Genomic DNA, 22,206 nt, shown 5'->3' on the forward strand with positions numbered 1-22,206 from the left:
TTCTTCCAGTTCTGCCATCTTCCTAGCTAAAGTCTTCTTCACCAACTTAATTGAATCTCATACCCTGTCAAGGTTCCTTCCCCTTGTGATGTGATGTAAGATGCTGTATTCAGAGGGGGGGGGGGAATGGATGTTTCCCCTTGAGTTGGGCATTATAGTCAAGGTTGCATGGATTATGGGTTTTATTTAGGTGTGTGCTTTTATTTTGTAGCTCTGTGGGATTCTTGATGTACTCTTCAGCCTACTTCATACCAGCCCAACCCGGGACCAGCTTTTCTTGTTGCTTTTTGAACCAGGAAATGCTGATATCCTCTATGCTCTGTTACTGAATCAGAGATATTCTGACAGGCTAAGGGAACTTGTATTCAAGGTAATAAATTTAGTATAAGTTCTTTAATGGTAACTTTTGCAAATGTATGCTCTCTTTCATCTGAAATATCTTTGGCAGTTAAACCCTGTTTTAAAATGGATACAAATTTATGTAGAACGTATTAATTTAGCAAACCTGCTTATAGTTATTTATTAGTAGTAGTACGCTTACTAGAAATGATAAATTCTGCACAGTTGTTACTTATTGTACTTTTCATAATGGAAGCTGTTGTATTCCAGTGAAGTTGAATATTTGAAGATTTGGTATCTTTAAAGATCCAAGAGCACCTGCATTTACGTTTGTACTGTATTAGTATTTATGTTTTTGGGGCATATTTCTTTAAAAAATTATGCACAGACAAATAATTCAGACTCTATTAATAAGATTGCTTGGAATTTATATACAGAAGGCATGTGTAATTTTTTTATGTATGTGATTTTTGTGATCTTTCTTCGCAGATTGTAGAGCAGATGCTGAAATGTACTAAAGTCTATGAACGGAGTAAACAACGTATGAGACTCAGAGAAGTGGGATATTCTGGGCTAGGGCTCCTTCTGAATGAATCCCCAGTTACCACTTCTCTTATTAAAAATCTTCTTAACCAAATTCTGTATGCAGGTAATTCAAGACACTTCGACAGATTGCCTACGAGTAATACCGTACCAGGCCATCCTTACTTGTGTGCTGCTGCTGGCTGCGGCTCTGCTTTCAGAGCTGGGAACCCGGTTAGCAGCTGCGGCTCTCCAGCAGCAGTGCAGAAGTGAGGGTAGCAGTACCGCAACCCCCACTACAATAACATTGCAAACCCCTCCCCACCCCCCCACAACTCCTTTTTGGGTCAGGATCCCTACAATTACAACACCATGAAAATTTTGATTTAAATAGCTGAAATCATGAAATTTTAATAATTTTTAAAATCATAAAGTATTAAATCCCTGCTGTGTTTTTTTTTTTTAAGACAAACATGTTTGATTTACTTATTTTAAGCCTCCACCCCCTAGTCTGTATAGTAATGATTTGCTGTGATGAAAACCAAGCTACTTAGTAAAGTTATTCTATTCTAAATGTGCTCCAGGTTAACACATTTATGCTGATGGTTTCAATTTACTTAGCGTTTAAGCATAATTTCTTAAAACGTCAAAACAAACTTACATTTGTCCCATTTACTAATCCTTGGTGTATAAAGATGGCCTCAAAGGTTTTTTCATTTTTTTTCCTGCTTGTGCGATGTCTGTTTGTTTGTATTCCCACCCTGCAGATCCTGTTGTGAATTACAGAGACCTCATAGCTGTGGTGCACTTGTCTCATAGAGCAGATATAAATGTTAGAGTGGCCATCTGCAAAAAGGTTAGTATTCTTAAAAACAGGAGGCCATTTTACCTGTTGGTAATGACGTGGGGAGCTACAGTACATATATTAGGGGTATATGACATTATATTAATTTTAAATGACAACTCATGCTAATAATGTGAATTTCTGATGAACCTGACCTGCTGTTTTGTACACCACATTACTGTATTTTCAGTAATTTTTAAACTGTTCTACTTTCTATGATTGTCAAATGTTGTGTATTTTCTACAGAAAGGAAATATGGAACTGTTTTAATGACCGACTTCTCTCAGAGTGTTCAAAAGGTCATGAACAGAGGTTACTTTCAGAATTTTGCTCAGTTACTTTAAGAGAACATATTCTGTGTGTTTTTTTGTTTTGTTTTGTTTTTTAAATTCATTCCTAAAAAGGTAGGTTGTGAGCCAAGGAAAGGTGCAAGGCAGAAACCGAGTTTAGTGTGATCCTAAACTACTGTTGTCGGTGCAGGTTGTTGAAATATTTTACCGGGTAGAGAGAGACTGAGAGATAACATGTTTGTCATAAGTTGCATCACAGTTTCTGAAGTGAGCTGGAGATTCTGATTGTAGTGTTGGGTGCTGAATGTTCAACTCTCCTTGTGTGTGCATGTGGCACCATTATTTGACCTTTTTATTCTAGCTCAGCTGTTTCTAATCCCATATATTTTGTAATTTGTTGTACTGATTTTGTAAACTGGTGTTCTGAAATGGATATATATTGTGGGGTATGTGACTGCTTTTTGTGGAAATAGTTGCAAAGTAGTGCCTAAGAGATGGAAACATGACCGATGTGCTATAGTTAGCTTTGTACTTTATTTCAATATCAAGGAAACTTTTTGTTTTTGCATTTAGTAATAAATTAATAGGGTTTTTTTAAATTATACATTGTTAGCTTTTAACAAGCTATATTCTATTTCTTACCACACCAGTCATTTATTTTCTTCGCTAAAATAAGATGCAAGTTCAGTGGAATAAAAGAAATATGTGCAATTTTCAAAATGATTATATGGCTGTCCGATGTCTTACTTTGTTTTCTGTTGTAAATGATTACTATGTGATTATCTTAATTCATGCAAACTACTGTAGATCCATAAATATTTAACTTTCTCAGTGTTTGTATTTCACTTTCTCCTGTAAAGAATTATCTATGGCTCAGATGTACTCTATGCCTATTGACTAAGTATATTACAAGAATTTTTTGCAGCAGGCATAAAATGTAATGGATTACGAAATGTGTGATTAAAGGCTAGAATGACTGCCGTTAGGTAGCACAGGTTAATGTGTACATGCTTGGATATTGAGCCTGACCTCTTGTGCTCTCTACAGGTTTTACAGCTTTTACATTCCCAGCCGGATGCAGCACAGCAGATTGCTCAACAGCTAGCCTGGCAGGAGACATTGGTTAGACTATTCCTAAAAGAAAACTCCGACATCAGGAATGGACTTAAAGAGAGCAGGACTGACTCTACAAAGGAAGATGAAAAAAAAATTCCTGCTGAAGAGCTTCAGAAATGCTATCCTGATCAGGCAGAGGAGGGGAAAGCTAGTAGCTTTGCCTCAGTTAATGGTTCATATGATCAGTGGAGTGTGGAAGACAGCAAATCTTTAGATGTCACCAACTGTTTTTCTGGTACATTGCTGGAAGGTACTTCTGTTGAAGAGATGACTTCCAGGTCAGAGGATCAAGAAGAGTTATGGCACAGTAATCCTTCACATTTGCATTTAGATCTGTCTAGCATGGACTCTTATGAGCTGGCTGATAGTGGGAATCAAATGACAGATAGCATGCCCAGCACACCGTCACCCATTGAAAATTCGAAGCCATTCTCTGGTCAGCCTGACAAAGAATCAAGTATCATCGATGATATGGGATTCAGCGTTGATCTTTCGTTATTTGAAAACCAAGGAGTAAGTAATCCTCCCCATCGTGTCTAAACATGTATAATTCACAGTACTTTTAATTCTTTTAAAATACGCTCCCCAATTACAGGTTTCAGAGTAGCAGCCATGTTAGTCTGTATCCGCAAAAAGAAAAGGAGTACTTTTGGCACCTTAGAGACTAACAAATTTATCTGAGCATAAGCTTTTGTGAGCTACAGCTCACTTCATTGGATGCAATGAGACAGTTATGCTGTTCTCCCTCTAACAGAAGAGCGGATAAAGCAGCTCATTTGCAGTGGATATCAGTGCTGTTTGTTGCAGAATAAACATCCAGCTTTCAAGGTTATTTTTTTTTAGTTCGCTAGCTGAAATTGTAACATTATTTTTTAAATCAGAGCTATATTGGAATGACCTGTATCATCCCCATCAAGGAAAAAGTTGTGCTATCACCAAAGCAGTGGTACTAAGACTCAAATCTCAATTCTTGCACAGAAAGTAAAGAAAATATTAATTTAATAATCTGGACTAAAAATCATTGCAGCACAATTTTAGGTTAATATTTTCATTTAGTTAGTGGGCAGACTCTTTAGGTTACAGTGTTAAAGATGATGAAACTTTACAAGCATGGTGTACTGTGTAACGAATAACAAGCCTCTTTGAGGCATTCTGAACTATAAAGAGTGTGAATTTCTTGATTGTTTCATAGGGATCTGAAGAGGAGCTCATACAGTTGCTCACAGATGTCCTGCTCTGTGTGATGTGGAAAGGTTTAGAAAGGTTTGATGATGCTGTCTGGATTGAGAGGGGGCAGGTGTTTTCTGCACTGACCAAACTGGGGATATCTAATGAGTTACTGCAACCTTCTGATGAAATAAAACTCAAGTGAGTATAGTGTAATGACAGATTTCTTTTCTTTTGGAGGGGAAGGAAAAAAAAGATGGAATCAGAGTAACATTAAATCCTGGTGAAAGACACTGAATTGATTTACTTTGATCCCCATCATTCTCCTGCAAGTATGATCAGACATGTATCTAAGCATCTGTACCTATTTATAAATTGAATTTATTTGACAGAACTTAAAATTGTATGCCCCTGATTTTTATGAAGATCACAATCTCCTTAATCTCACTGGTTTACAGGGTAGAAGACAGTAATATCACCACATACACTTAGGCTCAGTTAAATACGTAATGGGATTTTTTTAAAAGCCACTTACTCTTAGAACATGTGATGATTACTTTGGGATTTTGTTTTCCATTCAGCTTGCTAGAGAAGATGCTGGAATGGACCGTCACTGATAACAGAGACGCAAAAGCTCTTCCAACACATGCTGAAAATGCCTTCCGGCTCTTGCTTATCGTACAGGACTTTCTACAGGCAGAAGGGCTGGTTAATTCAAACTTATGGACAGAAAAGGTATAGTAGCTGCCTAATGGAAACTCTCGTAAATTATGTAGGGGCTGAAACGTTTATGAAACAGTTGTCAGTTTGAGTAACGTCACCCTTTTCTTCAGTCATGAGTAGGGCCCTACCAAATTCACTGTCCGTTTTGGTCAATTTCATAATCATAGGATTTTAAAAATCATAGATTTCATGATTTCATATATTTAAATCTGAAATTTCACGGTGTTGTAATAGCAGGGGTCCTGACCCCAAAAAGGAGTTGCGGGGGAGGTCACAAGGTTATTGTCGGGGGCTTGCAAGGGGTACGGCTACCCTTATTTATGCGCTGGTGGTGGTGGCGGCCCTGCCTTCAGAACTGGGTGGCCGGTGAACCAGCCTGGGTGGCCAGGAGTCCAGCAGAAGTAAGCATGGCATGGTATGGTATTGCCATCCTTACTTCTGCACTGCTGCCTTCAGAGCTGGGCCCTCTGTCAACAGCTGCCACTCTCCGGCTGTCCATCTCTGAAGGCAGAAATGCAGAAAATAAGGGTGGCAGGGTATAGTACTGCTACTCTTACTTTTGTGCTGCTGCTGGCGGGGCGCTGCCTTCAGCGCTGGGCGCCTGGCCAACAGCCGCCGCTCTCTGGCAACCCAGCTCTGAAGGCAGTGCAAAAATAAGGGTGGCAATACCGTGACCCCCCTGCAAATCCCTTTTGGGTCAGGACCTCCAATTTGAGAGACACTGGTCTCCTCCATGAAATCTGTATAGTATACAGTAAAAGCACATGAAAGCCCAGATGGTCCGTGATGCGTTTTTCATGGCCGTGAATTTGGTAGGGCCCTAATCATGTGACATTTGTTTTAACTAGAGACTAAGCAGTGTGTGGAGCAGATTTGACTGCCCCTTTAAATACTGGAATTTTATATGCACATGCCATAGGGAATACAGTTAATATTGCAAATACATGAGTCTTTAATGGCACCCTTGATTAAAGAGCCTTATCTTTACAGACTACAGAAAAGCTACATGAATGCTAGAACAAATGAAACAGAGCTAACCATTTTCTAAGTAGGTGTTGGTCCATTGGTCAAATGGTATGCTTCATATTGTATGTGCTATTTAAAAGGGCAGCCAAAATCATTGCATTCATTCATTCTCCGCTCTTTGTCACAAACTGAGGAAGGGCACTTGGGATTTTTAACCCAGATTTTACTTCCAGCATGTTTTGTGAGCAGATTTTGGGTCAGATGCAAAAGTGACTTAAATGGATGGAGGAAGTGTGTGGGGGGGTGTGAAAGTTCCAGATTCAGCTGTGTAAGGTCAAGCTGGTGTAATTTACATGCCAAGGAGGCCAGAAGGATGAGGTAGTAGTGGAAAAGCAAACAACAGGAAAGCATAAGAAGGTATAAAATAAAGAAGGCTCCCATCCTCTCGTTGGTTGTGTTTCCTGCTGCAGACCTGCTTTCCTGTCTGCTCCATGTGCAAGTTACACAGACTTACAATTTACCCTAACATTTGTATAATCTATGAATAATTAAGGCTGTGAGTCTGTCACGGAAGTCATGGATTCTGTGACTTTCCACGATCTCCGTGACTTCTGCAGGGGCCAGTGGGGTTGACTCCAGCGCTGCCCAAGCAGTTGGCTCCAGGTGGTCCTGGGGGCAGTCACCCCAGCTGCTACTGGAACAGCTCTGAAGCCAGCCACTCCGGCGGACCCGTAGCCAGTAGCTGCGGCGTCAGCCACTGCTCGGGCGGCCCTTGGCAGCTGCTTCCAGCAGTGGTCCCCGGGTGGCTGGCGCAGCCGCTTCCATCAGCCCATGGTGGCAGTCCCTGGGTGGCTGGAGTAGCTGCTTCCCCTGGCGGCCCCTGTCAGTGGTGCCTGGGCCGCCGATGCAGCCGCTGCCAGATACGGTCCCCGGCGGCTGGAGTAGCCACTTCCCCGGGTGGCCCCTAGCAGTGGTGCCCGGGCGGCCAAAGTAGCTACTTCCCCGGGCAACCCCCGATAGTAGTGGTGCCCAGGTGGCCGGTGCAGTTGCTGCCAGTGGCCCTCAGCAGCTGGTGTCATGGCTGGCCTTCTCCCCCCTCTCCCCCCCCAGCAGTGCCCCCTAGGATGCCCCCCCAGCAGCAGCCCCCAGGCTTCTCCCCTAGCAGCGACCCTTCCAGACACCTCTCCCCCAGCAGTGGTCCCAATGCCACCCAGCAGTGACCCCCTTAAGATTTAGTCACGGGTATTTTTAGTAAAAGTCATGGACAGGTCACGGGCTGTGAATTTTTGTGTATTGCCTGTGACCTGTCCATGACTTTTACCAAAAATACCTGTGACTAAATCATAGCCTTACTCATAGTGCATGACCCTCGGCACCAACTACTGCTGTCAGTGCCCTCCTCAGTACCGATGCTCTCAGTACCGCAGCATTTTTCCCACCCCAAAGATCTTCTGGATTCTCAGGATTGTAATCTCCACTCCTTGGTACCGGCCTACCTAGGTACTTACCCTAGCTCGCTTGGTACTGTGCCAACTTACTACACCACCCAGATCAGCTCCTCCTTTATCCAGTGAGGAGGAGGAGGATGAAGGGGAAATGCACTGTGTTTCTTAGATTTTAAAATCTAGTATATGATTAATGACATCAACGTAAATATGGGAATAAAAAGAAAAAAATGGAAGTGGCCCACGGTTCTGAGCAACTCACAGGATCAAATTTTGGAGGTTACAAACAGGGCAGGGATCCTGGTTTTTTTTTTTAATTCTCTCAAAAGCATCATGCACGCCACTAGGGGTAATGAAACAATAAATTAACTTTTCATTTAAATTAGATAAAATGCAAAGGAATGGGAAAGGAATGTAACATAAATTCATACTGAGTTAAAATTTATTAATCTTTATGGTGTGTATGCTCTTAAGCATAGAGCCTTTTTTAATCAAAACAATCATACTCTCAGCCACTGCATTTGTAGAATTGACATTTGCTGGGGATGACTTAGAGGAATAGGGTATTAATTTTATTTTTATATACACAAATAACTATTTTTGTTCAGGGGATAGATATTTTGTTCAACTTCACCCCATAGTTGTTGCAGTCCTGAATTCTGTCACAATTAGTTGTTGAACCTCCGTCCCAGAGTATATTTAGTTAATTACTTTGGGTTAGGTTGAAGTATGGGGGACAGCCTGCTTTGTTTGTTGTAGGGTATGTCTAGACAGCCTGTGGCAGTGAGCCTTCCTGCTGGGATTGACAGACTTGGGCTTGCGTTACCGCACTAAAAATAATTGTATAGACACTGGGGGTTGGAGCTTGGGCTCTGAAGCGCACCTTCTTCTTTAGGCTTCAAAGTCTGAGCTCCAGCCTGAGCCACATCCTCAGTGCAGCTATTTTTAGTAAGGTGGCACAAGCCCAAGTCTGTTGACCCAGGCTGGGGGGGCTTGCTGCCATGGGCTATGTAAACATACCCTTATAGACCTTATCAGACCTTCAAAATGATTATTTGGTGACTTTACTTGTAGTTATAGTAGTGTCTCAGCACTTCCAATTTTCTTTTTTTTCTTCACACAAATCTCTCACTTTTACAATAGCTTTTAGAAGAGCTGGTGACACTCATTGACAGCCTGTCACTCTGGTACTCTGCTGGCCCAGAATGGATCAAGCTCTCCCAAGTGCAGGTCCAGTTGCTCCTTGGATTCATTGGACAAGATAACTTACAGGTTTGTTGTATATTAATGTGTCTGATACTATGTAACATTCGTGCTGATTATGTAACTGTAGAACTTTCAGTGACTGTAGGGATGCAGTTCACTTCAGTGAGTTTGCTGATTTCATCATAATCCTCAGACTTGTTATAAATGAGAGGCTTCAGCCCCTGCCACCACATGCACACTTGTTACATATTCCTCTCCATCCTCACCTCCTGAAACCAGTTGTGTTTCTAACTCATTAAATGAGATTGTAAGCTCTTTGAAGCCAGAGCCATCTCTTCTGGGTGTGTCTTTATGTACAGTACTTATCACAGTGGGACTCTGATCCAGCCAGAGGCATTTGGGCACTACCATAATGCATATAAATTAATAGTGTACTGAAATCCTATACTTCTCTAACTTACTGGAAGTTTCACACTATCTAACAAACAGTGGTAGGAGTCACGCAAAACCCTGTGGTGAAATGTAGCATGCATGCACTAGCCTCACAGGGGTTTGGTTTGGTTTTTCTCTGTCCAGGTTTGTGCTATGGCAGCAGCCAAGCTAAACACCCTTCTTCAGACCAAAGTAATTGAAAGCCAAGCTGAGGCATGCTACCTCTTGGGGAAGTTGGAAGGCATCCTGAGTAGATCAATCAAAGAGAAGACAGAAACATACGCATTCTTGATTCCCCTTGTTCGAACGCTGGTATCCAAAGTTTACCAACTTCTCTTCATGAACCTGCACCTACCCTCATTGCCTCTCACCAATGGCAGCCCCTCTTTCTTTGAGGACTTCCGGGAGTATTGCAGCTCAGATGAATGGCAAGTTTATATTGATAAATATGTAAGTAATGGCGGCTTCTTGGCTTTTTCTCTATTTTCTTCCATTAGGGAGGAGAGAATCTGTTCAGCAATCATCTTGATTTTTTTTTTAAATATTTCTTGTGCATCAGATTATTCCATATATGAAACAGTATGAAGTCAATACATTCAGTGATGGTCATGAGCGTATGGCACTTTATTGGAAGGACTGTTATGAGGCATTAATGGTGAATATGCATAAGCGAGACAGAGAACGAGGAGAAAGCAAGCTCAAATTTCAGGTAAAGTCTTTAGCTCCTCTAAAAACATTTTGTACTTTTTCAGGAGCAAGGGCGGGAAATTAGTTTGAAACTGATCTGACCCCAGTGATTGTTGGGGGAAAAGCGCTGCCAGTCTGTCAGTGATCATGTATATTGAAAGATCCTTACCTTAATCATCATCATACCTCCATTTTGCATGCGGATTGTGCAAAATTATTTTATTGATCCAGTATTGATAACCACTTTTCCACTAATTTAAATCAATGCTGTTTTTCTATTCTCCAGTACTAAACCTTTTGATATTTCACACTTATTTTAAATGGTGATTTTTACAAATTTGTTTGACTCCAGGTCATTTGAAATGATATCCAGCCCTAATTAAACTCTGAATATCGTCTTAATGGTTCACTAACAAAAAAGAGTCCAAGACAGCTACCCTGATTTTGTCCTCTGGATCTTTTTTTAATTCAGAAATATGGTAGTAATGTCTCCTTGTTTGGTTTGGATCTGGTCCTTCTTTGATTCTCCCAAGGCTGGTTCCATGCTCCTATAGATTTCCATGGTAGTTACAATGTAGCATAAGTAAACACTCACTTTTGTTAGCTCTTTGATTCCCCAGAGTTGCAGATCACACTGGCTGATCCGTTAGTGTGACATCCCACGTGTACCATGCTCCACCTTGACAGCTTCTATAGAAATTTCACTGCAGAATGAAGCTGACCTGTTGAGGTATCAAGTAAATAATGAAAGAGCAATTGGAGTGATTGGGGCTGGCCCATGGTCTCCTACCTCCCAGGTGGATGCCTGAACCACTGGATTATAGAGAGAGGTTTCAGAGTAGCAGCCATGTTAGTCTGTATTCACAAAAATGCATCCGATGAAGTGAGCTGTAGCTCACGAAAGCTTATGCTCAAATAAATTGGTTAGTCTCTAAGGTGCCACAAGTCCTCCTTTTCTTTTTGGATTATAGAGAGTCATTCTCATTCTCTCTCTCTCTCTCTTTGGCCCAGTGATTGTTCCACTGGGGAGTAATACTTAAATAGTCACTGTTTCATTATTTATCCAAAGTGGAATGGCTTCAACAGCAGAGATTGAGGGAGTCCCACATCAGAATATCGAATAGTTCAGTGGTTAGAGCCTGCTCCTGAGACATGAGAGACCTCTGTTCAAATATTTTTCTCCCCTTCTGCCTGAACGGGGAATTGAATCTGGATCTCCCAAATCCCAAGTGAGTGCTCTCACCTGTGGACTAAAAGTTAGTTGATGGGCACCACCACAATCGCCTCCAACTCTGGCCATTTTGTGTGGAGCAAGGCAGGCATTCTCACAAAAAATGCCTTGTGACTCCATACGGCTGGTTCCTGTTTGTGGATCGCTCAGCGGAACTGGTCATCTCCCTGCAGGCTGGGCATAGGTGCCTATCTCCGAGAGAGGATTGGGGCTCAGCACACATCCGTCTTACCAGCATCTCCCAGTGGCTAGCATAGGGGCACGTTATAAGGCACCTCTCTCTCCCCATTCATGGGATAGGGAGCCTTGGTGCCTAGTACAGGTTTGTAGAGTGCAGTGTTGTTCCTGTGATTTTTATGGGCACTTAAAAGTTGGGCACTGTGACTCTCAGCGTTGTAACGCCTAAATTCCTTTTGTGGATCCAGGCCTAGATGCTTGTGTGTTTCCTGCCCTCATTTAACCTGGTTCTGAAGCTATTCAGCACATACTGCTGAAGTAAGCAGAATTTTTGGAGTTACCTTTAATATTTCCTACTTACTGGTGAAGGTTTTATCCTTTTCATGAGGCAAAATGGTTTTTACAGAAGACAAGGTTCTTACAGGAAACTGCATCAGATTTACTTACAGTGTTGCTTTCAGGAGTGTTTTGTGGAGCCATTTAACCGAAAGGCACGCCAGGAGAACCTGCGTTACAACAGCATGCTAAAACAGCTTAATAGTCTACACACCGCTACTCTGAGGCAGTGGAGAGCAGCCCAACTTTATCTGACTTGTGAACAGGGCCCCTGGGCTGAAAGGTATGAGTGAAATACTTTATTCCAAGATCATCTTACGTCTAATAGAAAGTTGCTTTCTGTTTCATATACTGTAGTGGTAATTGCAGAAGGTTGTTGAAGTATTCTGGTGTAACCATCCTTGATATAGAAGATTACCATTGAATGTTTTCTTTTTAATGTTTATCTGCATTTAACTAGCAAAATACCAGTGCTCAAGTTTAATATATAACTCAGCTAGATTTTACTGAAAAGTAACATGTAAAAAGTAGCTATGGCTGAAGGAAATTTAAAACTTACATGAGAGAAACTTCATGTACTAAAGACCAGCGGTTGTGTGATATGTTTCAGAAGAGTGAGATATAATGGATATTTAACACAATGCTGGTATTCTATAACAAACACAAAGGCTAAAGCCTGATTAAGGCAAATTTGAACATGATTATTGTGTTGTGCCTACTTAATTTTCCCCATCAATTTCATTTGGATAAGATGTTCTTTACTGCCTGTCCAAAACTGTCAGGTAGTCTTGCTGTGAGCTATTAAACAGCTGCTGTATTTCAATGGAGGATGTGCATAGTATGTTAAGTGCATTGGGCTGAAATGTTAGATACTGTACAATATATCTGACATTTGTTATATTACTCTTAAGGGTATATGATTTTTTTTTACATTATGATTTTAAATACAAACTCTGATAGAATCAACTCATTTGCTCTAAGTATTTGTTTTTTATATCTTAGTATAAATATTTTTGCTGTCTCTAGGAAACAGAATCCCATTCACTGGAAACTTTCAAATGTGGAAAACTACTCACGTATGAGGTTAAAACTAGTGCAAAATTACAATTTCAACTCCCATCAGGAGGCCAGTGACCTGAGAGACAATTTAGGTAAGATCCAAATTCACTGTTTCCTCACTAATAATTTAGATCATGGACTATTTATATTCCTGATTCCTTAGCAACCTTTTGCAAATTTTAAACAGTGTTTTGTAGTTATTTTAAAATGCTTTTTTTATTTTCTCCACTAAAGAAACCCATTTTTCCTTATAATGGAAATATATGTTGTAAGATTAAAAAAAAGGATATATGGTTGATTTGAATAAAGTTTTCTTGAAAAATCTGTTTTAATGGGGTACTGTCAACTTGCTTAGATCCAAAGCGGAATCTTCCTTCAAAATAAATCTCATTCAGCATCCCTAGAGAATGCTTTATGTCTGCATCTTCATATTGCCAAAAATGATGTGTGTTCTTAAAAAAAAACAAAAAACAAAAGAACCCCTCCCAACTCTATTTTTCATATGAGCAAACAAATAGTTTTACAGGGACCTTTATAATATTTATATTTCTTTAAGCAAGGTAAATGTTGAGGCTAAAATACGTTGAAAATATTGCTTTAAACTTGAATCAAGCCTATGTGGCGTCATGAAGAATTATAGATGTGATCAAGTATTTGGCCACAGTTATAACTGTGAGTTATAAACTGAGAGGTTAAGTGTTGCATTTTTCACGGTGGGGGCTATTTTAAATTATTCTGTGTTCCCCCAGAACTGTATTTTTTAAGATTGCAACCCATCCTTTCCCTAGTGCTTGTCTACATGGGGACATGCAGGAAAATTAATCCAAATTAACTAACAGTATGGGTTTGAAGTAGATTATTTAAACCACATTAAACTCTTGTGTGCACACCTTCATTCAGAATTAAAGTGGCCGTAATTTGGTTTAGTTTAATTCACTTCCAAAGTGAATTAAACTAAACTGAATTAAGTCCACTTGAATTCTGAAAAACAACATCCATACGGGGATTTAATGTGGTTTAAGCAATCCACTTCAAATCTGCACCTTTAGTTAATTGGGATTAATTTTCCTGCATGTCTCTGTGTAGACATGCCCATGGATACTATTGAATTCCAGTAATGTAGCCAACTGCCACAGTTTAGATATCCAATAGTACTGTGGTGAAATACAAATCTATATTTTGTTTGAACTGAAAATATCTTTATTCCAAAAGGGATGCAGCAGACACAGCCATCTAGTGAGTCACTGCTCCTGGAGGTGGTGAAGCAAGTGAAAGTTAGTGACATGGAGGATGATATACTTGAACTGCCAGAAGAGGACACAACTGCTGGTGCAAGCATGTATGTACAGCAGTTTGGGGAACTCTGAAATTCATCTTTCCACTAGGGATATGGAGTGGGAAATACCTCCTGGACTGGGGTAGATGGTGCACAAAACTGCCCTCTTTATTTCCTCTGTTATGACTAAGGGCTTGTCTACATGGGGACACTCAGGAAAGTTACACCATATTAACTCAAGGTGTGGATTTTTAGTTGGACTTGATAAACTGCATAAAACTTCTGTGTGGAGACCATCCTTCAGAATTAAGATGGCCTGTAGTTTAACTAATCCACATTAAATTCACACATTTAGCTAATTTGGATTAATTTTCCTGAGTGTTCTCATGTAGACAAACCCTGAGCCAGTCAATCCAGCATGTCTAGTGTTGCCAGTGGAAAAATTGCCGTTGGGTCTGCAATAATATAATCTCAGTTTAGAGAGGGGCAGCCCTTCATGGCCAGCTCAGGTTGCAGGACAGGGACAAGAAGGAGGGCTTACTACACTCCCAGGTGGTAGCATGGTACCTGCTTGAGCAGTGGTAGCTCTTCCTCACTAAGGGGGTTACTATTGGATAAACGCAGATTGTCTAACAAGCGTGGGGATTGGATAGTGATATGCCACTCATAAAAAAAATCGCTAAGCAGAAACAGGCTTTCTTCACCCTCCTTGCTAAAATAATGGGATAGAATTGTAGATGGGGAATGGGCACATCAGTGAGGGTCTATCCCTGATTCTCTTTAGCCCTGGTCCTGGCCTCAAGTTGGACCAGCCTCATGGCTACTCTAATATGCACCAGCTAGCAATGATTCCCAAGAGGCCTTCAGCAAATTAAGCATAGCTGGAGCATGCAGACTTCAGTCCTGCCCCTTCCTCTGCTCCCCCCCCCACCTGCCTGTGACATGTCTGCCGCACCAAAAGAGGCAGGAAAAGAGACATATAGGTGCCAGTTATGCTGGGCTGTGTGCGCCTACTGGAGACTTCCCCTACATCTGGGGACTCCCTAGCTAGGGAAATGCGTCCTTTATGCTCAAAAGAAGTGAAACGGAGATGATAATATGCCCCAATAACTGCAGATGCAAAATTGCACACATTTATTTGTACCATAAAATTGTAGGTGCAAAGAGGAAGCCTTGTTAAGAGAAGTCTGTAAAAGTGATCCGAATATTTTTATTTACATGAATAATTATATACTGCCTTATATTATACCTTTAAAGTTACAAAAGTTAGTTCACGTATTTATTTAAAAACGAAACAACCTTGTATTATAAACTTTTCAGTAACTTCTATTTGAAATATTGCCACAGTTTGTTGTCTCTTGGAACTAGGGCGGCAAGGAGAATTACTCAGATTCAACTCTTTTATAGTTGGAGCTTGTGTGTTGGCTTATTTTGAAGTTTTTGGCCTTTTTATTAATCCAGAGATACGAAAATTGGCATTATGCCTTATACTGTAACAATAGCAGATCCATCCTGTAAGATCTTCTTATACAAAAGAAGTGACTGGAATAGACAGATTAAAAAGCTCTGCTGTGAAGTGAACAGGTTTGAGGTCTAAATGCTGACTCAGAGAACTCATGAGCCTACTAATGAAAGCGAAATAGTGGAAGGTTTTGTATGACATGCTCTTAAGGCAATTCAGATTTGATTCTTTTCTAAATTGTGCTTTTAGTTTGTACCTGGTCGAACTGTGCAGTCTAGAAAAACACATGACATGGGATGGTGGTGGTGGTGATGTTGTTGTTGTTGTTGTAGGGATGAAAAGGAGGAGCAGGGTCAGAAAGAAAAATTGGTACTGTCTGAAGAATGTGAACTCATTACGCTAATTGATGTAATACCTGGCAGACTGGAGGTCACTACCCAACACATCTGCTTCTATGATGGCAGCATTGAAAAAGAGGAAGGTGAGCATCACAATAGGTCTACTTCCTTATAGTTCAGCACCCTGTTCTTTCCAGCTAAACTTTATTTTTTGAGAACAAATGCCCATGTGGTTGACATCTAGAAATTAGCTAATTAACAGAGTTGTACATAATGTTTATTAGACCAATGACTTCATATTTTTCCTTTCGAGCAAGGGTCTGTAAATGTAGCCTGTCCACTGAGCCATTTTACTAGTGCAGTCTTAAATTTTTCTTCCATCTCCTGGGGTAGCATTAAGGCTGCTAATCATATTCTAAGGAACAAAATGTCTTTGTATAATTTATATGAGTAAATGGCAGTTCCCTATGATTTCTGCCATACTGTTCACCAGTTATGCTAACCATATGAGCTTTGTCACCTGCATGAATTGATAAGAAAAGTAGTTTGTAAGCATTAATCAGCGATATCTGTTTGGTGAGCTTTTATAAGAAGGTTAATGTGTATAGTTTAACTCTGATACATGAAACTGATCTTGAGAAAATTAACTGATCAATAACTGAAGTTGTTCTGTTCGCAGGAGTAGGTTTTGATTTCAAATGGTCCCTTTATCAAATTCGAGAGATACACTTGCGCCGATACAACTTGAGGCGGTCAGCCTTAGAGATCTTCCTCACTGATCAGACCAACTACTTCCTTAACTTCAATAAGGAGGTATGGAATTGTCAAAGCTCCCTGGTGGACTCTCTCAGCATAAGTGACAAATTCTAGTTTACTGGCCATGGCTAACGTGATTTTTGGCAGCTTCTGCAGCATTATATTAGGTCAAAATACTTGCCAGATTGAGCTGCTCTGAGAAATTAGAATATGGATCTTTTTATGCTGTTGAAAACCCCAGTCTGGTTTCCAGTACAATTGAATAGTCAAAAGAAAAACAAAACTCTTATTTTTTCATGTGCAACTACTATTTAATTTCTGCCTCATGAGAAATTGTACTGGGGTAATCTTAGCTTCTTTATACTAAACAAACCATAAAAACTTTGTACAAATGAATTACAAAGTAATGGAGAATTACTATCCTATTGTAATGCAGAGGGGAAAATGATTTATGTCTTGCCCTTCTGATGGTTTTCAAATGCTGTGCTAATGTTTTCTTGGATAATTTAAATGGGATGGGGCTAAAATGAATAACTGAACTGGGCTGCGTTTGATACTGATGAATTGGTAAATGTTATGAATAGCTGTTACAGGGTGGATATTTAAAGTGAATAATTCATCAGAGTAGCTTGTGTAGAAAGACTGATACAATATTAAACATGAAAAATGACAGTGTTTTCTATTATGTTTATGTGGGGGTAATATGTAATTTTGCTGGGTTGTGATTCTGCAACAGTAGTATTTCAATTAATCACAAATAATACCCATTTTTAGCTCCTGCAGCTGAATAAATATCTTTTTGGCAGCAAGAGGGCGGCACAGTTCAAAAATGTAGTAAATTTTAGCTTCATTAAGAATTTAATCCATAGAGCAGTTGCTTATGGTTTTATTAGCTGCATTTTCCAGTGTAAATGTTTTCTTACAGGTGAGAAATAAAGTGTACAGTCGAATCTTGTCACTCCGTTCTCCAAATATTTATGGGACCAGATCTCCACAGGAACTGTTTAAAGCTTCAGGCTTGATGCAGGTAAAATGATTTCAGCTGAAATGATTTAGGGTGTTTCAGTGCTTCTCAAAGAACTGCTTAATAATAAAGTAGCTAAACTAGGGTTTAGAATATTTTACAGTGTTTGTGGACATACATAGATAGCAATGGCAAACTTTTCATCTGACCTCTAAACTTTTGCATGTGCAATTGTGTGTGCGCCCAGTTATTGCATTTATACCAATTTGCAGGCCTATTTGTGTCTGCAGATGTTAGACGTACGACAAAAAATAGAGGACAGTTTTGAAAATTTGTCTTCTGGGGCTTAGGTGACAATTTATTTTGCTTTGTGTACTGATTATTTGCTTTGTTATCTTATTATGCGTGCTTTCAACAAAACCCACTTAAAGATGTAGAGGTGTGGCCATGGTTCCTTGCTTCAGGTACAGTATTGGCTTGTAAGCGAAGTGTCAATTTTCAGAAACATCATGAAATTTTAGCAATTTATCTAACTTCACAGGGCAGTCTTATTTTTCTGGGGTGGTTTTTTTTTTTGTTTTGTTTTTTGGTTTTTTTGGACATCAACAGATGCTGTAGTTTTCTATGAGACATAGAGAAATGTATGCTCTTATTAACATTAAGAATTCTCCAGTTTCCTCTTTTGTACCTTCGCCTTCCTGGTTCTGCACCTCAGACACTTACCTAGACAAAGAGGAATGGGAAAGAAGGTGTCATCACCAATCCTTAGTTAGATGGAAGGTTCGGAGTTACATAAGGCACTCCTTCCTCTTAAGTATATAAAATACTAAGTCTGCAGCACTTTCACAAGGACACTGGACTATTTCACTGATGCATATACAGTTAACAGAGGAAGATCAAAAGACTTTTTTTTTTTTTTGGTTATTGGAGTTCTTTATCAAATGCTCCCTTTTTCCAATACTTATTTTCCTCTCTCCTTTTCGTCTTCAGCTGTTTCTGATTTGCTTTTTCTCCACTATTGCTCTTTCCCCCTTTCTTCTTCTGTCCTTTTTTGTTTTTTGTTTGTTTAATTTAGTTTTAAAAGAACTTTTATTGCCAGCCTAGGGCTGTTAGCTTTCCCCTGCATTTAACCTGAATTTGACAACACCTTGCCTCTGCCAGGTGTCAGCTAATCTCGTCAAGAGACAGAGCACAGCCACAGATGCAGGATGAATTTTAAACTAGGTTATGAAAATTTGAAATTTGCAAATTCTTATGTTTATAGTCTAGTGCCCCTGACTTATGAGAGATATTTCCTTGTAGCTAAGCATTGACAAGACACACTCTACAATGACAACAGTTTCTTCAGTTTAATGATTTTAGTGTTGCCTTTTCTTGTCTCCTTCAGAAATGGGTGAACAGAGAGATATCAAACTTTGACTATCTCATTCAATTGAACACCATGGCGGGACGAACTTACAATGACCTTGCCCAATATCCTGTGGTAAATTATTTTTGTTAATTGTCACTGGATAAATGTGATTATTTTGTGGAAAGATGGATTTTATATCTGAATTTTGAACTGTGGCTTTCTAGTTTCCTTGGGTCCTGCAAGATTACACGTCAGAAGAGTTGGACTTGAATAATCCTGCTGTCTTTAGGGATCTATCCAAACCCATTGGGGTGGTGAATGAAAAGAATGCCAAAGCTGTGCAAGAAAAGTAAGTATTAAAATTCCCAGTTATGTTTCTCTCTCCATTTATTTTAGCTTTCTGATGGGACATTTTCAGACTAATAATTATTCATTCTGAGAATTCCATAACTATTTGTAACTGAGACATTAATTGTTATAAAATTAGCCTGTTTGTTTGATGGCAAAGCCATACATTAGCCATATAGCTTGGAACTGTTAGGCAGCGATGCTGTTATATTAACAGCAGCGTATGCAACATTAACGAGTCAAGTTTTATTGCCTCTAGCTCTAGGAGGTAAGAAATCTTCTTCAGGTTGGTTTGTTTCTCAGGGTTCAAGAGAGGAAACGAAGGGTTTCAGAGGCACCCAGGGGCACCTGTCTGAAGTTGACTGGATCCAGATGATTGAAAAGTGGGTTATCTTGTCCCCTATACATGTTTCTATAGGCATGCCAGATGCAGCCATACTGGTGGATTTGACTAGAAGGAGGGATTACCCTATTTTGGATCCGGGCTTCCTCCTGGTATTCTGAGCCCAAATTTTATCCTTGAAATAACTTGAATCTCTTCTCTGGTAACTTTGTTGCAGATAGGAATGACAGCTACTTCTACTCACATATGAGTGTAGTCATCCTTAAGTTTTGCTGGAGTCGGGAGTGAACATTTTGGCTTGTCTTGGTTGTCAGGCAGCACTTGTCAAGTTTCTTCCCAAACAGGGTTTCTCCTGGGAACTTTGAGGCACAGAGGATTTACTGTGAATAATTACCTGATATCCATGGTTGGAGTCAGTGCTGGTTCCTGGGCACTGAGTTTGTTTCTATGGCTTTTCCCGCTAGCCTCATGGCATTCAGGGATACGTCTGCTATCTAGTGTGTCATCAGGGTGGGAACTTGCTGGCTGTGTCTTTTGGGACCTGAAATGGGAAAATAATTATTTAAGTCCCAAAAGCACCTCTTCTTCCTGCAACCAGAGGCACTCAGTATATGTTGATGTAATTTTTAACAAAACTGTCATAGGCCACTTAGCTAGTGAAAAACAGTTAGTGATGCATCTGTTGTGTATTCCCTGTATACTATAAATATAATCTGTGTGTATCAGACATAGCATGCAGTAGTTATGATTTTAAAGATCTTGATCTCTGTCTTTTAGATATGAGAATTTTGAGGATCCTCTTGGGACGATTGACAAGTTTCACTATGGTACTCACTACTCAAATGCTGCTGGTGTCATGCATTATCTCATTCGAGTAGAGCCTTTCACCACACTACATATCCAGCTTCAGAGTGGCAGGTAAATTGTGAATGAACAGTAATATCTGTCTCTTCTCCCTCAACTTCAATGTTGGCTTTTTAATGGGAGCTGTCAAAATGTAACTTGAGCTTTCCAATCTACAGGTTTGACTGTGCAGATCGGCAGTTCCATTCCATTCCTGCAACATGGCAAGCCCTTATGGATAACCCAAATGATGTGAAGGAGCTTATCCCAGAGTTCTTCTACTTCCCAGAGTTCTTGGAGAATCAAAATAGTAAACAGACTTTTCAGAATTTATTGAATAGAACATGCATCCCACGCACCACTAGAGAGCATTGTCAGAACCTGTTTAAGAACATTGAGGAAAACTATTCTTGATTAGATTGAACATGTGAAAATTACTTTACGGTCATACTACCTTTTAGCCATTTAATGAGGTGCCAGTTATGCTAAGCCACTATTTAACTTTGTAATTTAAAATTCTTACCCAGAATTCTGGGATGGCTAAGAGTATTGAGGTTTGGTTTAATCTAAAAGAAGAACAAAGTTATTTTTTTTAAAAGTTGACCATTCTAAATTGCACTAATTACAGTTAACTTGCTTTAACTGTTCTGGATCCTAAACCCACCTCTTCTGGAAGAGGTATGCTAACTTGGAACATGAGATCTTTTTTAATTAGACAGGCCTGCAGAATCTAGACTCATAACTGGTATTTTCAAACATGGTCTTGTGTAACTTGAATTTACAGCAGTCTAAGGCTCCAGGATTCTTCAGAAGTAAGAAAGCTCTTGTTAAACAAAACATATCTTGTTAAAGATAACTTTCCCTGTATGTTGACATGAGACCATTACTTTTTTTTTGGCTTTTTGCATATCACTTATTAGATTTACTTATTCAGCTTCTTAATCTCTGATCTAGTGATCAAGATACTTGAAACATATTGTAATAGCTTTTGAAACCAAATTTTCTCAATTATATTCCCTAGAGTTTAACTTGGGTCAGCTACAGCTCTCCAAAGAGGTAGTGAATGATGTTGTTCTCCCAAAATGGGCCAAGTCACCTGAAGATTTCATTTGTAAACACAGGAAAGCACTGGTAAGACAATGACTACCTTAATTTTTGGATGAAGTAACAAGAAACAGAAATACAGTACATGCTTTTATTTTTATTTTACACACACACGAAATGGGAAGTTGATAGTAATGAATATAAATCAGAAGATAGGAACTAGGTGATTGATTAGAGAAGCACAAGGAGAAATCTATGGCCAGCAGAGTTAAGCACAATAATAAGAAATTTCTTTCAATATATTAAGAACAAAAAAAGTCCTACCAATGGTACTGGTCTGGAACAGGATGGAAATGATATAATTGTCAATAATCATGCAGAAAAAGACAGACATGTTCAATAAATATTTCTGTTCTGTACTTGGGAAAAAGCCAGATGACGTAGTCGTATCATATAATCAGAATATACTTTCCATTTCAACAGTGGTTGTCTACTTCGTATGGCTAAGGTAGATGTAGAGCAACAACTATAATTTTACATTTATGTGATTAAGACAGATAATTGCGTCAGGAGTAATGGAGTGTGTCACTGTGATGCTTCCTTCATATTTTGTGAATCGGGCATTGAGTTGTTATATAATCCATGGTCTGTTCTGGGTGACCACAATCACACTGAAGAGTTTTTAATTTTCCATTTGTGTATCAAGTATCCGCATCTGTCATGATTTGTATGGACGAGGTTAGGGTTGTCTATGAGCACTGGGGAAGATTGAAACCAGGAATCTTCTGCATCGGGTCTTTCACAAGGTGTGTGTTTGTGACTTCTTGTGAACTCCATTCAGCTTTCCAAGCTTCATCAGTGTTCAAGTTACATTGTTGAAGGTTAAGCACATGGGTTGAAAAGCGCTTGTGTGACTTCAACCAGTGGTGAGGGACGCTGTT

At 39.6% G+C, this 22,206-nt stretch overlaps 1 protein-coding gene across 3 annotated transcripts in view; it reads left to right on the top strand.

Moving 5' to 3' along the window:
- The window catches only part of NBEAL1 (neurobeachin like 1), a 126,262-nt gene that overhangs the window by 74,130 nt on the left and 29,926 nt on the right, over positions 1–22,206 (top strand). For all 3 annotated transcript variants that reach the window (XM_043525735.1, XM_043525736.1, XM_037913057.2), the window contains 20 exons: positions 212–370; positions 829–988; positions 1,629–1,717; positions 3,043–3,624; positions 4,304–4,479; positions 4,860–5,013; positions 8,556–8,684; positions 9,195–9,500; positions 9,610–9,759; positions 11,607–11,764; positions 12,508–12,632; positions 13,753–13,879; positions 15,611–15,759; positions 16,296–16,429; positions 17,298–17,399; positions 18,724–18,819; positions 18,912–19,036; positions 20,156–20,296; positions 20,401–20,531; positions 21,243–21,352. In XM_043525735.1, coding sequence (XP_043381670.1) covers positions 212–370; positions 829–988; positions 1,629–1,717; positions 3,043–3,624; positions 4,304–4,479; positions 4,860–5,013; positions 8,556–8,684; positions 9,195–9,500; positions 9,610–9,759; positions 11,607–11,764; positions 12,508–12,632; positions 13,753–13,879; positions 15,611–15,759; positions 16,296–16,429; positions 17,298–17,399; positions 18,724–18,819; positions 18,912–19,036; positions 20,156–20,296; positions 20,401–20,531; positions 21,243–21,352 — 3,303 coding nt within the window. The remainder of the gene's footprint in view (positions 1–211; positions 371–828; positions 989–1,628; positions 1,718–3,042; positions 3,625–4,303; positions 4,480–4,859; positions 5,014–8,555; positions 8,685–9,194; positions 9,501–9,609; positions 9,760–11,606; positions 11,765–12,507; positions 12,633–13,752; positions 13,880–15,610; positions 15,760–16,295; positions 16,430–17,297; positions 17,400–18,723; positions 18,820–18,911; positions 19,037–20,155; positions 20,297–20,400; positions 20,532–21,242; positions 21,353–22,206) is intronic.

The sequence above is a fragment of the Chelonia mydas genome, chromosome 11 (genome assembly GCF_015237465.2).
Source record: "Chelonia mydas isolate rCheMyd1 chromosome 11, rCheMyd1.pri.v2, whole genome shotgun sequence".
NCBI classification, from domain to species: Eukaryota; Metazoa; Chordata; order Testudines; family Cheloniidae; genus Chelonia; species Chelonia mydas.